General features: G+C 64.4%; 3 protein-coding genes across 6 annotated transcripts in view; 1 reads left to right on the plus strand and 2 right to left on the minus strand.

Moving 5' to 3' along the window:
• Positions 1-8,204, plus strand: part of AXIN1 (axin 1) — a 63,430-nt gene extending 55,226 nt beyond the window's left edge. For 3 of the 4 annotated variants that reach the window (XM_047097892.1, XM_047097891.1, XM_047097893.1), the window contains 5 exons: positions 462-632; positions 3,204-3,449; positions 5,273-5,380; positions 6,996-7,163; positions 7,330-8,204. In XM_047097892.1, the coding sequence (XP_046953848.1) occupies positions 462-632; positions 3,204-3,449; positions 5,273-5,380; positions 6,996-7,163; positions 7,330-7,456 (820 nt within the window). In that variant the 3' untranslated portion in view covers positions 7,457-8,204. The remainder of the gene's footprint in view (positions 1-461; positions 633-3,203; positions 3,450-5,272; positions 5,381-6,995; positions 7,164-7,329) is intronic. The other variant, XM_047097894.1, reaches the window with a different exon arrangement.
• A 288-nt stretch (positions 8,205-8,492) lies between these two features.
• Positions 8,493-12,149, minus strand: PDIA2 (protein disulfide isomerase family A member 2). Its single transcript, XM_047098085.1, has 11 exons — positions 11,951-12,149; positions 10,597-10,803; positions 10,395-10,528; positions 10,176-10,313; positions 9,988-10,104; positions 9,775-9,900; positions 9,506-9,703; positions 9,280-9,400; positions 9,018-9,199; positions 8,728-8,838; positions 8,493-8,615 (listed from the first exon to the last, which is right to left on the minus strand). The coding sequence occupies exons 1-11, from the start codon at positions 12,147-12,149 to the stop codon at positions 8,571-8,573; spliced, it is 1,578 nt and encodes a 525-aa protein (XP_046954041.1). The 3' UTR covers positions 8,493-8,570.
• A 156-nt stretch (positions 12,150-12,305) lies between these two features.
• On the minus strand, positions 12,306-14,625 carry ARHGDIG (Rho GDP dissociation inhibitor gamma). Its single transcript, XM_047098098.1, has 6 exons — positions 14,553-14,625; positions 13,263-13,442; positions 13,072-13,155; positions 12,912-12,988; positions 12,766-12,829; positions 12,306-12,673 (listed from the first exon to the last, which is right to left on the minus strand). Exons 1-6 carry the CDS (start codon positions 14,623-14,625, stop codon positions 12,474-12,476), a joined length of 678 nt encoding a protein of 225 aa, XP_046954054.1. The 3' UTR covers positions 12,306-12,473.
• Between the last annotated feature and the right edge of the window lie 1,221 nt (positions 14,626-15,846).

Consider the following 15,846-nt stretch of genomic DNA (forward strand, 5'->3'; position numbering starts at 1 on the left):
TTTTCTGGGCCACAGTTCCCCTTTAAAAGTCGTCCAGCCGGGGTTGCCTGCGCAGACCGTGGGCATGTGGTGGCCAGAGGGCCCCAGCGCCCAGCATGAGTGCCCGGTCCTGCCTGGGGTCCCGGGCCATCCAGGGCTCTGGCCTTGAAGGGTGCATGGATAGAGAGGTACCTGTTTCGGGGGAGGCGTCTGGGTGCGGGGTGACTGGGTCCCGGTGCTGCTGCCACCAGCTGGGTGGCCGGGCTGGGAGGGCGAAGGACAGGTGCTCCTGCCCTCCCGGCTGGTGCTGCCTGGACGCCTTGTGCTCCCCACCAGACTAACCTCAGAGAACCCCCTGGCATTGGGGCGGAGCCCGCGAGGACACACAGCTCTGTCAAAGCCACCACGTTCAGGTGGCCGCTTTCCGGCAACAGGCCACAAAGTAAAGGCAGCAGGTGACTCCCGGCCCCTTGCTTTTGTAGCGGGAAGTCTGGCACTGCCTCCAGAAGAAACGCCAAGAAGGCGGAGTCAGGGAAGAGCGCGGGAGCCGAGGTGCCTGGCCCCTCGGAAGACGCGGAGAAGAACCAAAAGATCATGCAGTGGATCATCGAGGGGGAGAAGGAGATCAGCCGGCACCGCAAGGCTGGCCACGGGTGAGAGGCGCCAGCGTCCCGGGTGGGTGTGGCCACACAAGCCACGGGTAAAAGGCCCCCGGCGTCCTGGGTGGCGCGGGCACCAGCGTGTGGCACTGATTGACGAGCCTACAGCACGGTTCCGCCAGGGTCTTTGAAGCTGCGGCCTGGCCCCACCCACCTGTCCTTATAACCCGTGGCCGTGGCCGTGTGAGCTCTCTGACTCCCGCCCCGAGTGGGGCCCCGTGCCGGCCTTGGGGTCCTGACACAGCTTCGGTGTCCTGGGCAGGAGTGTCCGCTGCTGAGCTCGTTCTCAAGTCGCCACGTTTCTGCCTGCTCTCCTCTTGCTGTGCCCAGCCCGCCAAGGGGGGCCCCGCTTTCACACAGCTGCCCTCACGAGCTGTTTTCTGGGTGGCTGACGCCTCCACACGACAGTGACCTAAGTTACTGGGGCAGTTAGGCAGGTACCTGGACGCCACTCCAGACAGACCGCGCAGGACAAGTCTTCTCTGATCGCACCTGGTCACCCCCCAGCCGTCGGTGGTGTCTGCACCCTCTGAACTCTGTACTGGCCCCACAGAGCCGGAGGCTGCTCGGGAGGGTGTGGAGCCAGGACCCCAGACGTGCCATTGCCGCCTCGCTTGGGTCCGTCCGTTTTGGGGGGACCATGGGGGACTGGGGCTGGCCCGGACTGCACGCCTCACCCCCAGACCAGTTGTCTGGGCCGTGGGGCTGGTGCCCGTGGGTGGGCTGGCCACCCCTCCTTCCTCAGTCTCCCGCTGCGCTGTCTGTTTTGGGTATGGTTGGGGACGGTAGAGTGCGCGTGTGTGGCGGCGGTGGGGGGGGCTCGGGGTGGGGAGGGGAGAAAGGGAGAAGTGGGTAACCACCTGCCAGCCAGCCCATCCTGAGCAGAGACGTGGGACTCTCCTCCCGTGGGTCCCTGTGTCTGGTCTCCACGTGACTGTGGGAGCAAGGCTCCCGCCAGCGTTCGGACACCTTTGCGGTCGCAAAACCTGTCCTGGGTGAGGGTTTTCCAGAGCCCCTCTCCTGCTTTGGTTGGGTTTCTCTGGATTTCCTTTTCGGGTTTCCACAAGGAATGGCTCTGTTCTGGCCGTTCCTCCCACGCCAGATGGAGGGTTTCTGTGGTGGAAGAATAAAAGGCCCATCTGGAAACAGTCTCAGGTTGGAAGGTGCTTGATGTCAGGATGGGCCATTTTAAATGGTGGCATTTCAGTATCCCTGCCAGGTCTCCCTGGCCTCCCTGGAGTTGGGGGACAGTGTGCCTCTGTCTTTGTTGCTCTTACATCATACAACAGGTAGGCAGGGGGGGTGGAGGCACGGGGCAGCGAGAGAGGGAGGACGTGGGGGGGCCAGGCGATGGGAGGTGGGTGTGGGGCGGGGAGGTGGGGGGCGAGGAGAGGCTGGGGATGGGCCCCAGAGCCAAGGTCTCCCTGTGGCTGGCCCCGTGGGCTCTTTAGGAGGGAGATGCCATCTTTCCTGGGGCAGTTCCGGGACTGCGAGGGCACTGAGCCTGGGGGCCCTCTTCCAGGGTTCCCTCCTGGTGCTAAAGCCCCCCTTTCCAAGGGCTCCAGCCAAGGCTAAGAGAGGCTGATGTTTTCGGTATAATTCAGCCGTGCAGCAAAGGCGTACTGCACAGCTCTGGAGCATTTTGTGTTGGGTAATGAAGGGAGAGAGAGGTGTGTGATCCCATGGGGGAAACATTTGAAAAAATGAAAAATTGTATGTTTAGAGTTACGCTGATTGTTTTTAACGGGAAGGAGAATATACCAATATAATGAGAGTAGGTACTTCTAAGTTAAGATTTTTAGATTGTTTTTACTTTGGAATTTCCTATATGGTTCAGCTTTCTCACAAAGAGCATTTATTTTGATACTAAAATGTTTTTTAAAAACAGTGAAAAGTTTTTTTTTTTTAAGTTTTTATATAGGGTATGACATAGTTCAGTAAAGTTGTTAAAAATTAGTTACAAAAGGGGCACCTGGGTGACTCAGTCGGTGAAGCATCCGACTTCAGCTCAGGTCGTGATCTTGCGGTCTGAGAGTTCAAGCCCCGTGTCAGGCTCTGTGCTGACAGCTCAGAGCCTGGGGCCTGCCTCGGATCCTGTGTCTCCCTCTCTCTCTGCTCCTCCTCCACTCACACTTTCTGAAAATAAACAACGTTTAAACAATTCTTCAAAAATGAGTTACAGGGGCACCTGGGTGACTCAGTCAGTCAAGCGTCCAACTTGGGCTCAGGTCATGATCTCATAGTTTGTGAGTTCAAGCCCCGCGTTGGGCTCTGTGTTGACAGCTCAGAGCCTGGAGCCTGTTTGGGATTCTGTGTCTCCCTCTCTCTCTGCCCCTCCCCTGCTTGTGCTCTGTCTGTCTGAGATGAATAAATGTTAAAAAAAAAAAAAAAAAACTTAAAAAAAATAATAAATAAAAATGAGTTACAAAAAGAGCGTGCAGTGGAGGAGCACGGTGTCATGTGGTGTGGTGGGAGGGGTGGCAGGTGTGCCCCTGGTGGCCTCCACTGGCCCCGCCTGTGGCCAGGGTTCCAGATGCTGCCACACTCGTTCTTTTGCTCCCAAAGGTCTTCCGGTGCCAAGAAGCAGCAGGTGCACGAGAGCCCCAGGCCCTTGTCCGTGGAGCGTCCCGGGGCCGTGCACCCTTGGGTCAGCGCTCAGCTTCGCAACTCCGTCCAGCCCTCTCACCTCTTCGTTCAAGACCCCACCATGCCACCCAACCCAGCCCCCAACCCTCTGACCCAGCTGGAGGAGGCCCGCAGGCGCCTGGAGGAGGAAGAGAAGAGAGCCAGCAAATTACCCTCAAAGCAGAGGTAGGGGGGCAGCGGGGAGGGCAGGCCACACCCCCAATCAGGGCTGCCTTGGCACTGCTTTGGGGCTGTAGCCCCCCGAGGCCTGGGCACCCCCCAGCAGTCCTGGTTTCTTCTTTCACTGAGCGCCACCCGGGGCACGGCACGTGGTCTTGCTGTGTGACAAGGGGCTGGGAGGGTCCTCCTGGGGTAGAGAGGGAGCCGTCTCCCCTCTGTGAGTGTGCAGTCGCCCCGGGGCTCCACGGAGCCTCTAGACAACTACGGTCAGGATCCCCCTGGCCGCTGTGCAGGCTTCAGAGTGGGGGTCCTGGGGGGGGTCCTTGGGCGGGGAGCCATAAACGGTGCCACGCACAGGTGGGACGGTGAACGTTGCTGAAGTACGCGTAGAGGTACAGTCTTCTCTGCAAGGGACCCCAAGCCCCATTGTCCCCAGCGCCATGCCCTCCTGGGCCTTGAGGGCCAGAGAGGCCCCGCCCACTGCTGACGCAGCCTCAGGCCAATGCGGCTCCCCACGCCGTGCCGCTCACCCTAGGGAGAACCCCTTTGTGGATGGCGGTCTTCTCTCCAGGCCAGAATGTGCCTTCCCCTGCCCTTTCTGCTGGGCCTTGAGGTCACTTTTCCCCGAATGTACCAGCGCGTTAGAATTCCCGGACAGATCCGGGAAATCTGCATTTTCCACCGAGGCCCCAGAGCGTGGTCACACGGTGGCCCTGTTCTTGGACGTTGCCAGCGCCCCTTGCCCAGTCATGGTCACTGGACATGTTTCCTGGGGACCTCACTGTGTGGGGGGCCATCCAGCTCTTGGGAGGCTGGTGTCAGGATGCAGGCCATCCCTGGTGCCTGTCTTATCGGGCAGAGCCAGGAGCCTGACTGCGTCCCCTGGTCATTGAGTGTGACCACGTTTATGGCCACCTGTCTCACACCCTGTGACCCTGTCAACATAGAACCAGAGAGCCGGCTCGGTGCTGCGGATGCTGCTTCGTCTGACGGGGCCTGTGACCTGGAGGCGGACAGGGCGGCAGAGGGGCCGGCGGGGAAGGGGCTGGGGCATATGGGTAGGAAGTCTTCCCTGCTGCACAGAGCCTGGGAACGTCATCCTTGCCACGCACTGGGGGTGTAGGGCTCATGTCTGCTCTTCTCGGCAGCACCCGGCAGGCCCTGCGTGTGCTCGTGCCGGCCAGAGACGCCAAACTGGTCCACACAAGCCTCTTGGGAATCCGTATTTGGGCCGTGAGGCTCCTGACAGGGTTTTGGCCACCGGCTCCGGCGTCTCCATTTGTCGCCGGTCCAGAACGTGGGCCTTTTGTAAGCGACTGCAGACACGGATGGAGGTCCGAGTTCCTTGTGGGGTGACCCACCCCCACCCCGCCCCGGCTGGCGGAAGAGAAGTCACCGTCAGGGCTGCACAACGTCACGTCCGGGGCGGACAGCTGTTGGGAAAGCTGCTCGGGATGGAGCAGCAGCAGAGCGCGGACGAGGACGAGCACGCGGACGAGGCCGGAGCCAGGCCGTCCCCGAAGGCTCCTTTCAGTGTGGAGGAAGGGTCGGTGGTTCCCCGGAGTGTCATCCGCCGAGGAGTCCAGGAACTCTGGATTAACTGGAGCCTCGTGTTTCCTGACCGGCCCCGACGGAGCCCTGGAAGCCCCCGTCGTGTGGTGTGGTGTGGTGTTTTGTCCGCCCCACACGGCGGGAGCCTGGTTCGGCGGTGACGGACCCTCCCCGGGGCCCCTGCTCCGTCTGCCTGTCTGTGGCCCCACTGTCACGGCGGAGCCTTGGCGGAGGCCCGACCCCGGCACGCGCAGCTCACCGCCGTGGTTGTTCCCTAGGTATGTGCAGGAGGTCATCCAGCGGGGGCGCTCCTGTGTCAGGCCAGCGTGCACACCTGTGCTGAGCGTGGTGCCAGCCGTGTCCGACTTGGAGCTCTCGGAGACAGAGTACGTGCGCCCCCCGAGGGTCTCGGTACCGCTTCCCCCGCCTCCTGCGGGGGAGCCGCTGTTCCCAGGATCTGGGGCGTCGCGCCGGAAGAGCTGGAGCCGGCCTCAAGCTTCCGGTCTCTGTCAGAGGAGACGTGGGCCGTCCTGTGTGACACGTGGCCGCCGGGCCAGGGAGGGAGCTCTGACCTGCTGCCTCCGCTCTGGCCCCGTGTGCCCACCCGCCTTTACTTTCCTGAGCTTCCCGGCCGGCCGTTGGGGCTCGGTGGTCTGCGACTGGTGGTGCCTCTCCTGGCCCAGCACCGCGGGCGTGTGTGTCCGGGTGCCGTGAGCACACGGAGTCTGTCTAGGTCTGTTCTTGCGTGGAACGTGGGAACAGGTGCTTGGCGCGTCCGCTCCCCAGGCAGGCGTGGTGCAGGGCAGGTGTTGGGGACCTCATGTAGACGGTGCCGGCCACCCAACCCCTGTGCCTCTGCTCAGAACGGAGCAGAAACGGGGTCCCCCGCCTCATCCCACACAGTGGCTCATCACGTCCAGCCGGATGCCTGAGTGACTCAGAGCTTCCCCACCAGGTCACTCCTTGAGGGTGGTCTCCCGGCGGGGGGGGGCCCTGCATCCCTTCTGCAGAGGACCCCCGCCACCATGTTAGGTTGCAGCACTCAGGGAAGGAAAGCAGGCACCCAGGAGCCCGGCTTGAGCAGCAGACGGCCAGCTAGCCCAAGGAACCGCCCCCTCTATCCCCCGGAGCACCAGGGAGACAGGGGGTCCCGTTGTGAGCTCAGGAGGCCTTCCCGACATGACGCTGCACCCGCTCCTGGCAGGGCGGCTGGTGGGGGCCAGGGGCTGTGTCCGAGCACACCTGGGCAGCTCCGGGGTGGTCACAGGGACGGGGACCACTACGGGACGGAGGGCGCGCTGCCTGTGCGGTCTCGTCACCCATCAGGACAGATGGCCCTTCGGAGTGGTCCCGGGCAGGAGACCGTGCTGGCCTCACGGCCCTCCCTGCAAATCTGGCCGGCCACTGCCTCTGCTCTTCAGACCAGCTGTCTGCGGTGGAGGTAGGGGGGCGGGCAGGTTCATTTCCAGACCCATGCACGGTGCCATTCGCCCAGCCTCTGGCGTTCAGAGTTTCTGAAGCTTTAGGGCTTCAGGCCTCTCCTAAGGTACAGGTAGCGTAGCCCAGCCTAGAGGTGGGGGCTGCGTTTTTTCCAGTAACCTAGGCGTTTTTTCCCACGCCTCGTGATGGGATCCACCATGGGTTGTGGCCCTGAGAAGCCACGTTCGTGTGGTCTGGGTAGGAGGTGACGTGCTCCAGCCAGCTCAGGACACAGGGAGGTTGGAGGCCACGGGCACGAGGGGAGATGAGCTGGCATCCATACTGTAGATTTCGGAGAGTGTGGCCGGACCGGAGCCTCTGGTTGAGGCCCCACACGGAGTGAGGCCACAGGGCGCTGCGGGTGAGGGGTATCCGGGCTTTCGCACTCGTGGTGTTTGCACACGGCCAGGCCGGCTCATCCTCTCTAGTCCTTATCCCCTGTTTGTAGGGGGCCCGAAGCCCTTTGGGGTGTGTCCTGTGTGACCCCGAGCCCAGCGGTCACCGCTGTGCCTCTGCCCCCAGGTCGAAGTCGCAGAGGAAGGCGGGCAGTGGGAGCGCCCAGCCGTGTGACAGCATCGTGGTGGCCTATTACTTCTGCGGGGAGCCCATCCCGTACCGGACCCTGGTGCGGGGCCGAGCCGTCACTCTGGGCCAGTTCAAGGAGCTGCTGACCAGGAAGGGCAACTACAGGTGAGGGCCGGGCGGCGCGGGAGACCCTGCGGTGGGCAGCACGCGTGTTAGTGGCCGGGGCCCTGCGGCGTCTGTGTGCACGGGAGGGGAGATGAGGCCGCTGGGCCAGCAGAGGAGGGGACGAGGCCCTCACCTCCTCTCGCCGCCTCTGGCCCGCGTCCTCCAGATACTACTTCAAGAAGGTGAGCGACGAGTTTGACTGCGGCGTGGTGTTTGAGGAGGTTCGGGAAGATGAGACCGTCCTGCCGGTCTTTGAGGAGAAGATCATCGGCAAGGTGGAGAAGGTGGACTGACCCGCCAGCCGGGCCTCCGCGCCAGGTTGGGCCCTCGTCAGGCAGGGGCCAGGGCGGCCTCCGAGGGTCCTGTGGGTCACCTGCTTGGCGTGTATGCAGACAACACAACTACTGGCAGAAGGCCACCCGCCTCTTCGGGCCATCTGTGTCCGGACGGGCAGGGGTCCCTCTGCGGGTCCCACAGGCCTCCGTCCTGCAGCTGACGAGGAGGGTGCGCGGTCCACTCCTCAGCAATACTCGGTCCGCCTGGGCGGGGAGCCCGCCCCGGAGCCACCTCGACCGCCCTCCGTGTCGCCCTGCTGCTGACCGCGGGCAGGCCCGCCCGCTCCTCGCCCCGCGCTCACACTGCAGGCTCTGCCCCTCCCCCTGGGACTCGTCCGCCGCGCCCTGCCCCGCTCGGGCCTGGCCCGGGCCTGGGGGGCCAGGGGCCCCGCGGGGGCCTCTGTAAATTGTACATGTCACCGAGTGCCTTCAACACAGCTTGTCTCTTGCCTGCCACTGTGTGGATCCGGCGCCGGAGCCCGGAGCGCTCTCCCTCCTCCACCCTCCGTTTCCAGAGCGCGGGCTCAGCGGGTCCCGGGCCCCCCCCACCTCCCCTTTAAGGGCCCGTGTAAATATGTACATTTCTCAGGCCAGGGCCAGCGGGGTGGAGGGGGCTGCCCCAGCCCATTTTTCATGTGCTGACTTGTACAATTATCTTTTCAAAGGTACTTGGATAATAATGGAATAAAATCATTTTTGAACCTTCTCCGGCGATGGAGACACGTGTTTTCTGTGGGTGGAGCCTGGTGGCCTGCTTGCCATCGTCCACCACGGCACTTCAGGCCTCTGAGGGTCCCCTGTGTGTGGGGGGTGTCCGGTGGAGGTACACTGACAGCTCTGGAGAGGGTGGGTTCCCAGACCCTGATCCGGGTCAGAGACCCACCCAGAAGGGCTGGGGGCAAGGGCTAGGACGCACTCAAGACGGAACGGGCCCAGGAGGTTCTTGGGGGGCCGGGGGGCCGGCCGTGCTCAGGAACCACACACACCGTGCAGGATCAAAAGCTCTTTATTCACTGGCTCCTCAGTGAACCGTCCGGTGCGGGGGCACCAGACGGTGATGTTGGGGGGGCGACTACAGCTCCTCTTTGGGCTCCGTGGTGGAATTGGCTGGGGTCTCCTGGAAAGGGTCACAGAGCCCCGGCTAGAAGCTGTGCCCTTGACTCACCCCAGCCCCTGGCACCCTCACTGCCACGTCCAGAGACTGGGAACCTTGGGAAAGAGGCACCCACCGGGAAGGGGGCTGCGGGCTCCTCTGCGGGCTCCTCTGCGGGCAGCTCGCCCCCGTTGTCCAGGAACTTGGAGAAGGTCTCCAGGTCCCTGGTGCTTTTGTACTCAACCACCTAAGGAGGGACACACGAGGCGCTGGAGAACACGCCTCACCCAGCCCTGCACCCTGGCCACATCCTCCCAGGCCCTGCCGCTGGAGGCCCTGCCCCATCTCTTGGCCATGGCCGAGGCCCGAGGACGGTGCGGACCAAGCCGCAGACCGAGGAAGACGGGGTCTCCTGCCCTACCTCACCTTGCGACCCGGCCCCGCGGGGAAGAACTTGAGGGTAGGGAAGCCGTGCACAGGGAAAGCCTCCAGCTCGTTGGCTGTGGCGTCCAGTTCCGCAATGATGATGTCCTCGTGGTCCTTGTACTTCTCGGCCAGGGCCTCCCAGGCCGCGGCCATCTCCTTGCAGTGGGTGCACCAAGGGGCGTCTAGGACAGCGGGGCGTTGGCACAGCCGGCAGAGGCCCCCACCTGCCCGCTGCCCACCACCCGTGGCCCGCTGCACTCACAAAACTTGATAAACACATTCTTGGTTTCGTCGAAAGCCACCTGCTCAAAATTCTTGCCCACGAGGGTCTTGACCGGCCGCTGATCCCAGTCAGGGGGCAGCTCCTGGCTCAGGAGGTAGGGCTGGGGGAAACCAGGCCGGGTGCTTCACTGGGGGGGGCTCTCCTGGGCACTGCTGCTCCCCTCCCGCCACCCCCCCCTTTCCGGGTGGGCAGTTCAGCAGCAGACCTTGACCTCGCCGCCGAGGACCGCGTGGCAGAAGGCGGTGACGGAGGTTGCGGTGAGCGGCCCCCCGTGTGCAGGTGCGTACTTCTTGGTGGTCTCCATGTTGATGAAGCGCAGGGTGGGGGCCTCCTCAGCCTTGAGGCCGAAGTACTGCAGCACGTGGCCATTGTCGGCACCGACGTCCACGACCACGAACAGCACCTGCCGGCAGGCAGTCGGTGCCGGTCAGCCCACATCCCCGCCACCCCGCCTCCCCCCGTCCCAGCCGGTACCTGCCCCCGGAATGGGGGAGCTGCCTCCCCGAAGGCAGCCAGCAGCTCCCGGTGGGAGGCCAGCGTCTGGTTGACAAACAGCAGCAGGTGGTTGAGGATCCTGGCCGAAAAGATCTTCGGCGACGTCTGCAAGGGCAGAACGCGCTCGCTCGCGGGGGCTGGCTTCCCTGGACACGACCCCACCCCTGCAAATGCACCCGCAGTCCAACTCACCCGGCTGTTGAATTCTGTGACCAGACGCATGCTGTGCGTGAGGAGGAAGTGCGACAGGTCGCCCTGATCCAGGCCCAGCTCTTCGTCCACTGGGAAGTCTGCCCGGCCCTCGTCAAACTGGACAACTCAGCGGGGGTCAGCAGGAGCCACGGCCCTGAGCCCCGACCCCCACCTTGGCCCTGACCCACCTTCTTGAAGAGCACCACGGTGTCCTTGGTGAGGCCAAACTTCTGAAAGAGCTTTGGCTGGTCAGTGAGGCCAAAGGTCATGTCCAGGGCATCCTGGGCCAGGGCCAGGAAGGTAGCCACGTCCTCGTCCTGCAGGTCCTAAGGAGCCCCAAGCCTGTGAGGTCAGCCGGCACCGCGGGCCCTGCTCCCATGGCCTGGACCCCAGTACCACCAGCTCACCTGGAAGAAGCCAATGACCACGACATCCCGGCCGTCGATCAGTGCCTGGGCACCGTCCTCGTCCTCCAGCCGGGTGGCACTGGGCCCCGCCCGCCGCCTCAGCCATTCAGCGATGCCCTCAGCCTCTCTGGGGCCTGCAAAGAGTCCCCTCAGCCCGGGCCCAGCCCCCCGCCCCCGCCCCCCTCGTGCCCGCTCCCCCTACCGGTGTACTCCTCCGGGTGTGTGCGGTTCCCATCGCGGAAGAACTTGAGCGTGGGGTATGCGGTCACAGCAAACTCCTCCGTCAGCTCTGCCTCTGCAGGCCCGTCCACCTTGGCCAGCCTGGCTTTGGCTGACTCTGCCGCCAGCAGGGCTGCGGCCTTGCTGTATTCGGGGGCCAGTGCCTTGCAGTGCCCACACCATGGGGCATCTGGGGGACAGGGCCATGAGTGTCCCCGACCGGCCTCCACAGCCCCAGCCTCGGCTCCTGCTCCCTCCCGGCCAGAACCTTGGGATCAGTCAGGTCTGGCAGAGAGCACTCCTGTCCACGCTTCCCGAATCCTTTGGGGGCCCATCTGACCCTCTGCAGCAGAGCCAGACTCAAGGTCCCACACCGGGGGGCGGCGGGCGGTGGGGGTGGGGGGGCGTGCAGCGGCCAGCACCGCCCCGACAGTGACTTTGAGAAGAACCCTCCAGCTGCTGCTCCCTGGCCACCTGTGCCTGCTTGCGGAAGCCTGCCATCTAGGAATGGCTTTCACGTGTGTAAAGTTTTGCAAGAATCCACCGAAGAGGGGGCGCCTGGGGGGCTCAGGTGGTTGACTGTCTGTCCGACTCTTGAATTTGGCTGGGGTCATGATCTCACGATTCATGGGATCGAGCCCCACATCGGGCTCTGAGATAACAGTGCAAAGCCTGCTTGGGATTCTCTCTCTCCCTCTCTCTCTTCTCCTCTCCTGTTCACGTGCCTGCTCTCTCAACATAAATAAACATTAAAAACATGTCTTCTTTAATGTTTATTTATTTAATGTTTATTTAGAGAGAGAGAGAGCGCGCGCGCGCACTCTCAAGTTGGGGAGGGGCAGAGGGGGAGACACAGAATCAGAAGCAGGCTCCAGGCTCCGAGCTGTCAGCACAGAGCCCCACGCAGGGTTCGAACTCACAAACTGTGAGATCGTGACCTGAGCCAAAGTCAGACGCCTAACCCACTGAGCTCCCCCAGGCGCCCCTATTCTTTTTCTAATCCATAGCAGAATATGCAAGGCCTGAATGCTATGTGGCCCCTCACAGAAAGAGTTGCAGATGGATGGTGATCTAGGGTCTTCCCTGCACCTGCGCCTCCCTCCCCAGCCCCACCCTCCCCTGCTCAGGCTGGACGCCCCCAGGCCCAGCTCAGTCCCAGGGCTTTGCTTCAGGTGCCCTTCCATGGAGCCCCAGGAGCACAGCGGAGGGCCAGGTGCCCACAGGGGAAGTCCCTCATGTGCACAAGCCCCGGCTACACAGGGTGGGGAGTTGAACCCCCCCCCCCCGCCCCAGGGGGCCCCTGTGGGTCCTCCAGCCCTCTGGCCCGGTGCACTCACAGAACTGCACCAGCAGAGTGCGGTGCTCCCGCAAGGCCAGGCCGAGGTTGCGCCGGCTCAGCACCAAGATCCCATCCTCCTCAGGGATTTCCTCCTTGGGGGGCTCCTCCTCGGGCTCCCCGGGCCCTGGCCCCTGGCCCTCTGGGCCCGAGGCCCCAAGCAGCAGCAGCAGCAGCACAAGCAGGAGCTGGCCGTCCATGGCAGTGCTGGGCCCACGAGGCGGGGGGCAGATAAGGGGGCCGGGGGCCAAGCAGCAGCTGCCACGTGGCACCCAGTCCTAGTCCCAGGAAGATAAGGCCACGAGGCTCCCCCCACCCCCGGGGGAGGGGAGGCAGACAGAGGCAACACCAAGGGCACCGAGACAAGGTGACGTTTAATAGGACTGTTCAGGGCACAGTGCCAGCCCAGGAAGGGGGTGTCCCAGGACCGGAGCAGAGGGTGTGGGGGTGTGGTCACTGGCTGCAGGGGCAGGGGAATCAAGGACCCCAGGTGGGCTGAGGACAGCCCCCGGGGGAGGGGACGTTCAGCTCTTCCAGTCTTGGCAGATGTGGAGGCCCCACTCCCAGGACACGTGGTCTGTCCTGTCATCGTCAGTGAAGAAGGACGTGACCACGTAGGCACCCCGCACCAAGGCTCCTCGAGGCACCTCCTCCACCGGGGTCACAAACTCATACTCCTGGGCGCTAGGGCCATAACTGCCCACCATGTACACCGCCTTGTCCACTGGGGGAGGGGGAGGTTGTCAGGGGCCACCCTCTGCCGCAGCCGCCCCCCCCCCAACAGCCCCCCAGGCCAGCCCTCCTCGCTGCCCTCACCACGCAGGCCCTGGCGGTAGGTGTGATGCAGACACTTGAGGCCACTGACGATCTCCTTATTGACCTGGGGGACAGAGGGTGTTAAGGGCCCCTCTGGGGGGGCTGGCCCTGTGTTGGCAGGTGTCCCCCGCGACAGCTGCCCTCACCTTAAAGGTAATCTTCACTTTGTAATCCACGCCCTCCTTCAGGACAAACACCTGGTTTTTCAGCGCAGCCAGCTCCCCTGCGAGGGACAGTGCAGCTAAGTGTGACGGTGGAGACCCTGCCCCAGGAGCCCCACGGCGGGCGGGGGGGGGGGGGCAGTACCTGTGAGGTCCATGGTGATGGGCCCTGGAGCCTGCTCAGACATCAACGTCAGCCTGGTCACCTGCACGTTAGGCAGGCTCGGGTCTGAGGAGAAACCGGAAGTCACCAGGACGGCTCCCCCCCAACCACCCCCGCCCCGCCCCAGCCGCCCGGCCTCCGCCCCTCCCCTCCGGGCCCAGAGCCCTACATACCCACGAGGGGTGGCAGGGGCCCCAGCAGTGCCCGCTTGTACTTGACCAGGCTCTCGTCATCGGGGTCCAGCTGCTGGATCTCCTGGAGGCTCTTCCTCCCCGGGGCCCGGTACTCAGGCACGGCCTCATCCAGTGCCTCGTCGGGCGACAGCTGTCTCCCCTCCTTGTCGGTCAGGAGGACTGAGGGTTGGGGAGGTGCATGAGCAGCTGTGACCAGCTGACCCTGGCATTCACTCATCAAACCGAAGCCCCCCACCTGGCCAGCTGTGCCTCTCAGTGCCCAGAGGGACTTGGTTCAGGGAGGGGGGTGGGTTAGGGAAAGGGATGTGTGCTCAGAGAGGGAGGGGTGCATGGGGGGTCGGGGAAGAGAGGTGGTCTGGGAAGAAACAGAGCAGCATCTGCACCCAAACCTTTTAGGAGGAGGCTGGGGGGCTGGAGAAGGCTCCTGAGAGAGGGAGCCAAGCGACACCCCGGAGGCACCAGCTGCCTTTTCTGGCCCAGCAACCCATCCATCCGGGGCTCCTCCCTGACTCTGAGGCCAAAGGTGGGGGGAAGGAAGACCCTGAATGGGGCACAGCCCCAAGGACTGGAGGCCACCACGGTGGAGCGGTGACCTCCGAGGTCTTCCCTGGGGGCAGAGGCCCTGCCCTTCACATCTCGGAAAGCCTTCCTGCTGTCCCAGGGGTTCCTCTCGGTAGTGTTCCTGGGGCACAGAGGGGGTTCTCTCTAAACCCCTGCCTGCGCTCATGCTCTGAGGTTACCTCCCTGGGCGCCTTCAGACTCAGAGTCTCCTCGAGCCCCTTCCCATGGTGCCTGGGAGCAGGGGTCTCGCTAAACCCCTTCCCACAGTGTTTTGGGACAGGATCTTTCCCAGTCCATGCTCTCTGCACTCCACGCTCCTCAATGATCACCACACGCCCTGAAGGAGCCCTCGCCCCACCCAAGGGAGGGGGGATCTCAGGGGCAGGTTCCCAAGGGGAGAGGGTCTCGCAGCCACCCCGGCTTCACAAACAGACCCGCCCACTCTTGGCTCCTTCTTCCGCCTCCCCCCCCTCCCCGGCCTCCCCCCCCCCCCCCCCCAGCCAAGGTCTACCCTGGACGAAGCCCTCCACCCCCGCCCCACCCCGCCAGAGCCCAGGCGGGGGACCACGCCACGATTTCCCCTCCAGTGCCCCCAAAGTTTCCGCGGGGGAGGGCGAGCCCCCGCCCCGGGCCGAAGCCTCCTCACCCCACCCGCCGCCCGAGACCCCCGCCCACGTGGCCGCCCTGGCCCCAGCCCAGCCCGCTCACCTCGGGCGCACAGCGCCAGCCGGAGCAGCTCCAGCAGCTGCGCCCCCAGCTCACACGCGTCCAGGCCCAGCATGGTGGCCCGCGGCCCGGCTCCGCCGCGGAGCCGCCGAGGAGCCGCCGCCCGCCCCGCCGCCGCCCGGCTCGGCGCTCAGCCCCGGCGCGACTGCGGTGAGCTCATCCCGGCCGGGAGCGCCCCCCGCGCCCAGCGCCGCGCCCGCGCCGCGCGCCCCCAGCCGCTCCGCGGACCCCGCGCAGCCCCGCAGAGACGCGCTTGTCGCCCGCACGGCGCCGGCACCTGGGCGTCCCCGCCGCGGGCGCACCAGGAGCCCGCACAGCCGCCGCGGTCACGGACCCAGCCGCCGGCCCAGCCTGCACCCCGCTCTGTCCGTCAGAGCTGCCCCACCCCTACGGCGCCCGCGAGAGCCTGGGGGATTCTCCGGGGAAGCCCTCTGGGAGGGGCGGGTGGGGGTGGGGGCGCCCAGTGGAGCAGGCGTGCCCCTCCTCCCCCAGGTCCCCAGGCTCTCGTTACCTGCAGGCGGTACAGGCCGCACCTGGGGCTCCACAGTCCCCCACCCCACCCCCACCCCCACCCATCTTCTGTCTGGGCAGAGGGGACTCCTGGAGTCTGCCCAGCCTGGGGAGCTGGGGTGTGTGTGTGTGTGTGTGTGTGTGTGTGTGTGTGTGTGTGTGTGTCTGCGCAATCTTCTGGCTCCACATCCCAGAGGCTCACAGAGGACCCGTGTCCGCATACCCAGAGACTGGAGGTCCCACCCACAGAGCGAGATGCAACATGGAGGCACACAGCCATTCCCCTAGCGTTTATGGACTGGGCTGTGTGAATGTGCCCTGGTCTCTGCAGGCTCTGTGCACCCAGGCCGTAAGGAAGGGCCCTGGCCTTGAGGAGGAAAGGACACTGACCCAAAGTAGAGTCCTGGTGGTGGAGAGCCGAGATGGGGGCATAAGAGCGGCTTCTGGTCTTGATGCCTGGACAAACTTTGGGGTAGGCAGATGGGAGCAGCCAGTGCAGGGAACAAGGGGGAGCTGGGTCTCAGGCTGGGGACAGCTAGATCCAAGAGACGTGAGTGGAGCACGTGGAGGAGACACAGCACCGGCCTGAGTCCCCCTTCTTCCTATGCCTTTCTGCCCCACACCCCATTTCTGAAAATACCCAGGGATCAGCCCACCTTTGCCCAAAACAAGAGGGAGTGTCCCTGCCACCCTGGCTTCACAAACAGGCCTGCCCATGCTTGGCTCCTTTGTTGCTGAAGCCGCCGTACCCCCACCAGAGCCCAGG

This window comes from Lynx rufus, unplaced genomic scaffold, assembly GCF_022079265.1.
Source record: "Lynx rufus isolate CCGP_SWC_20201006 ecotype Redwood Valley unplaced genomic scaffold, mLynRuf1.p SCAF_43, whole genome shotgun sequence".
In the NCBI taxonomy this organism is placed as follows: domain Eukaryota; kingdom Metazoa; phylum Chordata; class Mammalia; order Carnivora; family Felidae; genus Lynx; species Lynx rufus.

What these genes read in the sequence shown, in the direction of transcription:
- PDIA2 (XM_047098085.1), bottom strand. Translation starts at nt 12,149, where the DNA reads ATGGACGGCCAGCTCCTGCTTGTGCTGCTGCTGCTGCTGCTTGGGGCC. An exon ending in TGGTCATTGGCTTCTTCCAG is followed by an intron (nt 10,314 to 10,394) that starts GTGAGCTGGTGG and finishes GGGGCTCCTTAG; the next exon opens with GACCTGCAGGACGAGGACGT. An exon ending in CCGTGGTGCTCTTCAAGAAG is followed by an intron (nt 10,105 to 10,175) that starts GTGGGTCAGGGC and finishes TGAGTTGTCCAG; the next exon opens with TTTGACGAGGGCCGGGCAGA.
- ARHGDIG (XM_047098098.1), bottom strand. Translation starts at nt 14,625, where the DNA reads ATGCTGGGCCTGGACGCGTGTGAGCTGGGGGCGCAGCTGCTGGAGCTG. An exon ending in GCTGGCGCTGTGCGCCCGAG is followed by an intron (nt 13,443 to 14,552) that starts GTGAGCGGGCTG and finishes CCCAACCCTCAG; the next exon opens with TCCTCCTGACCGACAAGGAG. An exon ending in CATCACCATGGACCTCACAG is followed by an intron (nt 12,989 to 13,071) that starts GTACTGCCCCCC and finishes TGTCCCTCGCAG; the next exon opens with GGGAGCTGGCTGCGCTGAAA.